At 43.8% G+C, this 9,058-nt stretch overlaps 1 protein-coding gene across 1 annotated transcript; it reads right to left on the bottom strand.

Annotated features, from left to right (window-relative positions):
• Positions 1-1,633: 1,633 nt before the first annotated feature.
• Positions 1,634-8,217, bottom strand: hjv (hemojuvelin BMP co-receptor). The gene is made up of 4 exons (XM_015949647.3): positions 7,992-8,217; positions 4,151-4,278; positions 3,109-3,620; positions 1,634-2,489 (listed from the first exon to the last, which is right to left on the bottom strand). The coding sequence occupies exons 2-4, from the start codon at positions 4,242-4,244 to the stop codon at positions 1,866-1,868; spliced, it is 1,230 nt and encodes a 409-aa protein (XP_015805133.1). The 5' UTR covers positions 4,245-4,278; positions 7,992-8,217; the 3' UTR covers positions 1,634-1,865.
• Between the last annotated feature and the right edge of the window lie 841 nt (positions 8,218-9,058).

The raw sequence follows: 9,058 nt of genomic DNA, 5'->3' as shown, positions 1-9,058 counted from the left end.
CTTTAATCATTGAGCACAGACTAATGAAAGCATTTCATTATATTATAATTACTATAAGTAGCAATGAACAAACGTTTATTTAATAATTATCTAGCTCATAAGCTGTAGAAGTTCACATCTGATTTAGGAAATCCGGGCTGCGAGTGTTCACTTAAATGGAGGCATGAAGAGTCCTGAAAGATTGGACCTTGAGGAGAGAATGTTATTGTTGACATTTCGTTATCTGTGTTTAAAGCTGCAGGGAGGCTCTGAGCTCCAGCTGGTGTGATGAAGGCAGGCTGATTTAGAGGGGACACATGCAGTCTCGTGTCTCCCTTTTGACCAGATGTTGAATGGTCAAACTGTACCTAAAAACTGACCACTGTTGGACATTACACTTGTCAAAGGAAGCTGAGACTAAAGTCACCAGTAAGGGCCTAAATACACTTGCTTTTAATTACGCGTACGTGTTTATAATGGGCGACTAGCGTAGTTTGCAAATGTTAGAGTCGTTTGTGCGTGTCCTGTAAAATTACAGTGTGATACATTTGCAAACATGCAATATGTGAGTAACCAAAAGGAGGAGTTGTCACTTCACCCCTGGTTTAGAGGTATTACATACTATCTGTACTGCTGCTGTCCTATTTTCTGTCAGGATCTCAAAATTAACCACTTTCTGATCTCTTCTACACTGTAAAAAAAGACAGTCTCAAAAAGTAGTTTCAATTTATTTTTCCTATTTCACCTAAGTCTCCCTGATAAGTTTTAATTGTTGAACTCAATTTTGTGTGTTTTGATAATGAAAACTTAAAATTGCTTGATTTTTTCAACAGATGATTATATTTTCCTCATTCTCGTGCATTCAGTCAACTTAAAACTGCAATTTATAGATTAAAAAATGCCCCTGCCCACTGTGAAAGCTGCATTGGGTGAGGTGCATTGTGGGTAGTCATTTTCTTAGTTATTTTGTTCTAATTTGAGGTGTTTATGCCCATTTATTGTGGGCGGTCGTGTTGTCCTTAGTTTTTGCTTTGTTCAGTGTTCATTTAAACTGACATGACTCAAGTTTTTAAGGCAGGTGATGAACTTTTGCTTTTGACTTATTCTGGCCTACAATTTATTACAATGTATTGACACCATGTTTGTTTTGGTTGTACCCTATAAGCCCGAGATTTTATCTGGTCTGAGTTCTCTACTCTGTCCCCTAGTGTAAAACTCCAACATTACATGTAGTGCAGCAGCAAGTACGTGATCAAGATGCAGCCTGCTGCCTGCGTCAGCGCGAGGTCAAAAAGCAAGTAAATTCCCAGGCCAACACACCTCCTAGCTAAAGTCTGCATGCCCTAGTTAACACCACCTAGAACCAGTTAGACCGAGTCATAACTAGCTAGATCCAATTAGAACCAGTTGGATCCAGTCTCAACCAGCAAACCAGTTAGAACCTGACCCAATGATTCTCTGAAGCACCTTAGTGAGGAACTGCAGCATCTAAGTGAGGACGGATACATTTTGTATGAATTCTGATTCAACATGACACAGATTTTATTTGAGCTCAGGCAGACGAACCACCAAGTGTTACTCCTTCCACCGGGTTAACCGTAACACACCTAGAGCAGGTCTACCTGATCTCTTCACCCGTGGGAAACACAAAACTAAAGATTACTGAATTGGTTTGTTCGGCCCTGTTTCGCACCGTTTCACAGCTAATTTAATCTAAAATATTTTTGACTTTCTTCCGTCGGAAGATCAAATGATGACGGAGAGTTGGCGACACAGTGAGTCATTGAGATTTTCTGAACCAGAACCTGCAGCTCAGAAAACAATACGCTGTCTGTCTCAGCAGCTCCTAGAACCTCATCACCTTCTCAGCAGGCCGTGGGCTCTGTCTAGGCCCCGCCCACAACTCCCAGCATGCCAAGCAGCAGGAGCAGCATCACACATGGATTTGTATTTCCTGCATGAGAGGCAGGAAGCAGGTGAACCCTCTCCTTGTTGGAGATCATGTTTCTGGCGTCCTGAAGCGCGCTGACGGCGGCCATACTGGAGTTCAGGTCTCCGCTGGTGATCAGGTCAAACACGCATGCCTGATAGTAAACATCTTGGGCAGGAAGCAGCAATGCACAGTGGTCTTCAGCACTGACAGCAGCAGGTGCCAAAGAGTTCAGTAGAGGGGGGCGGAGTGTGTTGAGCTTCTGAGAGGCGGGGCATCCCCACATGCACAGCTGCAGGTCATGATCGGGTCCAAAAGCATCCACGATTTCCCGCGGTGAGCGGATTGAGAGGCTGAGAGAGCGTCCACTCTGACGCACCACCACCAGTGTGCCGATGTGAACCGCTCGAATCTCTGTGTGACGGCCTGGACTTTCGGTCCGAACCGTCAGGCTGCGGTGACCCCGCCGCTCGCCACTCCACACCGACCCGTCAGCGAACGCAGCAGGAACGTTGTCCAACTCCGCCTGGTACAGCTGCTGATCGATACACTGGCGCCAGTTCTTAAAGATGACAGTGATCTGACAAGAAACAAAACCAATGATCAACAAACATCAGTGCTTTCCGTGGTGGTGGTTGATCATCACGCAGGATCAGAATTCTGTTGGTTATTTTTTAGAAACCAAAATAGTGTTAGAACTTTGGATCTAGATGCTTCAAATGCTTATAGGAGTATCTCCTGAACTGGATCAGAATTTTTGGACCAGATCAGGACTTAAAAGGGTCCTATATCATGCAAAATCTACTTTTTGGAGCCAATGACTATGTTACATTCTTGTTTCCTCATGAAAAACGCTTTTAAAGAGGTTTTAGCTTCACACACAAGAAACAAATTCAGAGTTAGCATTAGCAGCTAGCTCCATGGAAGGCCTCAGCCTCAAGTGAAAAATGTTCAGCCATTTTGATTATCTGAACTTTATCATTAGTTGTGTCCTTTATGCATTTGAGCTCGGATGTTAATTCTGCATTTTTTGCCCAATGGGCATGGTCTGATCGTGCATGCAACAACTATGCTCCATTTTTTTGGCAAGTAATATTATATTTCTGTACTTTAATACAATGGCTGAATGGGGTAAAATGCACAGCATTTAAAGGTGTGGTTAACTGAAAACCCATTTTTTAATGATAACTTTGGCTCACCTTGGTCAGAACTGTGGGGTACGCCTCCCCTCTTGCTGGTGAGGTGGTGGCCTGTATGTACAGGTACTCATTATCTATGAGAGGCCACGCCCCCTGCACAGCACAGGTGTGGAAGTCGTTGTCGAAAGTTCTAATGTGCAGGTCTCCAAACACGCTGCAGTGCAGGAACTCTGGCAACCGGCCCTCTCGGCTGTAGAAGCTCTTCTCGTACAAGCAGGTGTCTGCTGACAGTGTGCCCTGAGGCAGAGGCCGTGGCTGGGCCGTGGGCCCCACCCTGGGGCAGTGATGCTGGATCAGCAGATCCTCGATGCCCTGAACTGCAGAGTGATATGCCAGGTCACCTCGACATGGCCGGGCCATCTTCTTGGTGCATATGGCATAGGTGCGCAGAGCGCTGCAGTAGCCGGCGTTCACCACCTCCCTGCTGACAGCTGAACCGCCGCCACTGCTCAGGTCAAAGGTCGCTGCCACAAACTCTGAGTTGCACCTCAGAATGTGGCAGGAAGCTCTGACTGAGGAGGGGAAAAAAGGTTTGATTTAACTTGAGTTGCTGATTAAAGAAATTCTCCTTCAAAATAAAAGAACATGCTCTTTGGATAAAGGCTTTTACTTTGAAGAATCCATATTCCAGCTCCTGAGACATCTGTAGCTAATCAGAGCAGTCCTGTTTATTCATTAAACACATAACTCATGACATCTTTATTTCACAGATCATTCACCTGATTATTAATGATCAACATATGCTCTGATTAGCTTTATCATAAATAAAGTACTTTGATTAATCAATGGAAAGCGTTCTTCTTCTCTTCTTCTGTCTCTTCTCCTGGAATGTAAACATACTGAACCAAGCGTCCGACCTTGTCGATGTTACTGTGTGAAGGGGCAGCTGTTAAGGGCAGACAATAGGATCTTGATAACGCTACAACCCTCAGAGGGAAGGTTGCTGGTTCAAATCTGCTTTCTTAGTTTTCTCAATTCTGACGTCTCACTTCCTGTGAAGGCACAGTAAAATTCCTAGAATCAGGAAGTTGTGTGTGTGTACCTTCAGGTAGACTCAGCTGGACCAGTAGCAAAGTCAGGTGGATGCAGGGTTTCCATGGTAACAGGACAACTCTTAACACTGCCTGTGACTCCATCAGCAGGCCGACGACAGGTTGAGAGGAGAGAACTCTGGAAAAAACACACACACACAATGTTACACTCACCTGCGTGTGAATCCCCTCCCCCTCCCCTCCAGGTGTTAATGAGCTACTCCTATCATAGAAAATTCTGAGACAGATGATGCTTCCTGCCTCCTCCCCGGCTGTTCATCAGTATGAATCACAGATGGAGTGGAAGTAGTGTTCTGTGGTCCATCAGAACCGTTTATCTGAGGTCATCATTCACTGTCAGTCTGGTTTTATCTGAATTTACTGCAGCAGGTTTGAAGTCATCACAATAGAAGTTTGATTTCTGAAGAATTAGATTCATCTGAGGCCATTAGCTGCCTCTGATCAGCTGTTAGAAGCAGGAACGTCTCCAATTTCCAGCCGAATAGATGATCCACATGTATGAGGAACTTCAGCTTCAGGAAGCTTTCCCAGGAGAACGTTCCTGGAGATCTGAAGCACTGAGAGGACAAGCTATCTGAAATCATGACTCATTTACCATCAGTCTGATCTTCCAGCTGCAGCATGATGCTGAAACTGTGCTGGGACCTCATTTATCAAGCTTGCTTACACGCAAAACGGGGTCAGAAATCTATGCAAGCAACTTTCTATGCAAACTTTGGGATTTATAAAAGAAAACGTAGCGGAAAAATGTGCGCAACTTTAAGTTGACTAAGGACCTGGCTTACGCACATTTTGGACATGGAGGGCACCTGCAGTGCTGCTGCTGAGAAGGATAACATTGTGAATTCCAGCAGCATTACCACTTGTACCGCTTCATGCACACACAGAACAAGACCCCGGGATGTGATCCAAAAACACCGGAGCACATTTCTCGGTAGTTAGTGATTTATAAAGCAGAGATTGTGTGCAGCTGTGTGTACTCCATGTTTTATAGGTCACAAACCTACTAGGCGTAAGTAAATCTTTTTTGCTGAGCTCAAGTACAGTTTTAGTAAGGATTTTACACAATGTTTTATAAATAAGACCCCTGGACTTTAAAGGTTCTGTGTCATTCACAGTTGGACTTTTGCCTGTTTTGATTTTTTATCTGTAGAACAAACATCAGCAGCGAGGGGCAGGGCTTAGAGTGATTCCCCACAACGATTGGTTCAACCTTCAGACTTCTAACAGAAAAAAGATTCAAAACTAACTGTATTAAATTAAAAAAGTTTGTTTGATTTTGAACGTTTGATTCATCAGATGAAGATTTGTTTCAGTGTTTTACTTCAGATGAGTTTCAACATTGTGTCTCGTTTTAGGCGTGTGGATGAAATCTTATTGATTAAAACTCGTTTTTTTTCTGCACTTTTATTTTTTCAGCTCATAAAAATAGGATTTCCACATTTAGGAATAATAAATTTAATCCAATCAAGAGAGAAAACAGAACATCAGGAAACCAGATTTTAGATCCAACCTGGATTGTCAAAGAGCTCTCTTTAAATTTTAACCCAGAAACCTTTCCTTCTGTCTTGGTTTTGTCCATCAATTAAGGTGTTTTCATTCATTTTGGTATGGGATATGGCAGGCTGCTGGTGAATGTACTAATACTGATGCTCCAGGGTTAAAGGGTTACAGGAAGTTGGGCTGCTGGAAAAGTATCAGACATTGTGATGTCAGTAAATCATTATGTTAACAAATGAATCATGACAGGAGTAAAATGGTGGCATTTCTGATGTTTCTGCTCCAGACATCAGACGATTTAATCAGCAATGAGCTGATCTTAGATCTGATCAGTTCAGTCATTTAGGGTTAACATGTTGGAACGGCTGTGTGTGAAGGCTAAATTTAACACACGCACGCATGCACGCACACACACACACACACACACACACACACACACACACACACACACACACACAACTTAAAAATACACACGTCTGGAATGACTGTTATTTATATCTTAGGCTTAAGGAATCTTTATACTCTAATGCGTTTGTTTTCACCAGAGCTTTACAGATCTGTTCTTCATGTTATTTTTTCTTTTCCTCTCAATCAAAATCTATTTAAAAGGTGGATCGCAGGGTGTGTTCCAACTACAGGGGGATCACACTCCTGAGCCTCCCTGGTAAGGTCTATTCAGGGTTCTGGAAATAAGGGTCCATCGGACTGTCGTACCTCAAATTCAGGAGGATCAATGTGGTTTTCGTCCTGGCCGTGGAACACTGGACCAGCTCTATGCTCTTAGGGGGATCCTGGAGGGTGCGTGGGAGTTTGCCCAACAATCTACAAGTGTTTTGTGGATTTGGAGATGGTGTTCCACCGCGTCCCTCGGGGGGCCCTGTGGGGGGTACTCCGGGTGTATGGGGTACCATGTCCTCTGATCCGGGCTGTTAGGTCCCTGTAGGACCTGTGTCAGAGCTTGGTCCGTATTGCTGGCAGTAAGTCGAGTTTGTTTCCCGTGAGAGTTGGACTCCACCAAGGCTGCCTTTTGTCACTGATTCTGTTCATAACTTTTATGGACAGGATTTCTAGGTGCAGCCAAGGTGGTGAGGGGATCCGTTTTGCACACTTTTTGCAGAGAATGTGGTCCTGTTGGCTTCATCAGAACGTGTTCTCACTGGAGCAGTTCACAGCCAAGTGTGAAGAGGCTGGGATGAGAATCAGCTCCACCACATCCGAGACCATAGTCTTGAGTAGGAAAACGATTGAATGCCTTCTCCAGGTCAGGAATGAAGTCCTGCCCCAAGAGGAGTTGTTTAAGTATCTTGGTGTCTTGTTCACGAGTGAGGGAAAGATGGAGCGCAAGATCAATAGGCGGGCTGTCGTGGTGAAAAGAGAGCTTAGCCAGAAGGCAAACCTCTCGATTTACCGGTAGATCTACGCTTCCTACCCTCAGAGTAGATCCACTGCTCTTCCACATTGAGAGGAGCCAGTTGAGGTGGCTCAGGCGTCTGATTATGACGCCTCCTGGATGCCTCCCTGAGGTTTTCTGGGCACGTCCAACTGGGAGGAGACCTAAAGGTAGACCCAGGACACGTTGGAGGGACTACGTCTCTCACCTGGTCAGGGAACGCCTTGGGATTTCCCCAGAAGAGCTGGCCCAAGTGGCTGGGGAGAGGAAAGTCTGGGCCTCTCGATTTAGGCTACTGCTCCCACGACCCGACTCCGGATAAGCGGAAGAAAATGGATGGATGGATCTTCAAATTAAACATTTTAGATACTGAAATATTCTACTTTCAGCCATTATTACATATCTTACAGGCTCAAATAAACCCTCAGCTGTAACTAATGATGAATAACAACAGACTGTAAAACATTGGGTGTCTGTAGCATTTAGTTCAGTGCGACTCTATTAATATCACATTTATAATGAAGATTTTCTAGAATTTGACTGAAAGACAACAAAATTATTACACATCAAATTAAAATGTGTTTCTTATTAAATTTTATGTTCTGCGGCTAAATGTGACAAATATAAATATTTAATAATTTTAGTCAATAAAAGGCAACAGAAACATTTAAAATCTAACTGATTTTGAATATTTTGATTCTGATTTTGAAAATCAAAAATAAGTAAAACGGCCACAATCATCTGTTGCTTTTTTTGGTGTTTTAGTTGAGAAATAATCAGATTTACTTTTGTAGGTACACTGGTTTTTGGTTAGGGTTAGGGTTAATGAACTGTGTGTGTGCGTGTGTGCATGCTTGTGTGTGTGAATTCTCATGTTGGATTTGTGTGTAAAACTAAAGTTTTTAATGTGTAAACATTCCATGTTTATTTTAGTGTCTCACCTCCAGCTGGTTCAGGATCAGAGTCCATCCATGAGCTCCGGCCGCTGGAAGAAAACCAGCAGGAAAATAACTTTAAAATTGTGAAGGTCGGATCCGTCCAGAACTAAGAGGGCCTGAGAGGTCCCACCCTGGTTCTGGTCTGAGCTTCGTGCTGCATTTACAGCTGACTGGGAGCTTCAAGCGTTGCTAAATAAATCCCCAACGACCACCTGCTGCACGACAACTGTCCTCACTCACTCACACACACACACACACACACACACACACACACACACACACACACACACACACACACACACACACACACACACACACACACACACACACACACACACACAATCACACACACACAATCACACACACACACACACACACAATCACACACACACACACTCTCTCTCTCTCTCTGTCTCTCTCTCTCTCTCTCTCTCTCTCACGGACACACACTAACATGCACACACACGCACACACACACACACACACACACACACTCTCTCTCTCTCACACGGACACACACACACACACACACACACACACACACACACACACACACACACACACACACACACACACACACACACACACACACACACACACACACACACACACACACACTTCTCCATTTATTTTTATTTCAGACCTCCAGGAAGATGAACTCTGTCCGTCTCTGGGTTCCAGGTCATGTTTCATTAATCTGACGGTTCTCACTCCTCCAGCCTGCTGAATGAGGAGGAATCAGCTGAGCTTCATGTTTCTAACTGATGGAGTAAAACTGAAACATGAAACTTAGAATTAAAACCCAACAGGATCCAGATTTAAGATCAAAGCTAAAATCAGAAATACTTTTCAGTTGTTTTCATCAGTGAGAAAACAGCAAATAAGGAGAACCTCTCCATCCAAAGCAGGGTCCTCCATCCTGTGGGCTGAGGACCGGTACCGGTCCATGGACCATTTGCTTCTGAGCTGATAAAAACATCTCTTTAAGATGGTTTTTGTACACATTTTAATTACATGATCAGTCTACCATTTTTTTTGTAATAGAAATGTCTAATAGTTGTTTTCATTAG

Source organism: Nothobranchius furzeri, chromosome 5 (assembly GCF_043380555.1).
Source record: "Nothobranchius furzeri strain GRZ-AD chromosome 5, NfurGRZ-RIMD1, whole genome shotgun sequence".
In the NCBI taxonomy this organism is placed as follows: domain Eukaryota; kingdom Metazoa; phylum Chordata; class Actinopteri; order Cyprinodontiformes; family Nothobranchiidae; genus Nothobranchius; species Nothobranchius furzeri.
This window is presented reverse-complemented; position numbering and strand designations above follow the sequence as displayed.

Excerpts from the sequence above, each read along its gene's own strand:
- hjv (XM_015949647.3), bottom strand. The coding sequence starts at position 4,244 with ATGGAGTCACAGGCAGTGTTAAGAGTTGTCCTGTTACCATGGAAACCC. Across the intron at positions 3,621-4,150 it reads CCAGCTGAGTCTACCTGAAG|TCAGAGCTTCCTGCCACATT; the intron begins GTACACACACAC and ends TCCCCTCCTCAG. Across the intron at positions 2,490-3,108 it reads ACCCCACAGTTCTGACCAAG|ATCACTGTCATCTTTAAGAA; the intron begins GTGAGCCAAAGT and ends GTTTCTTGTCAG.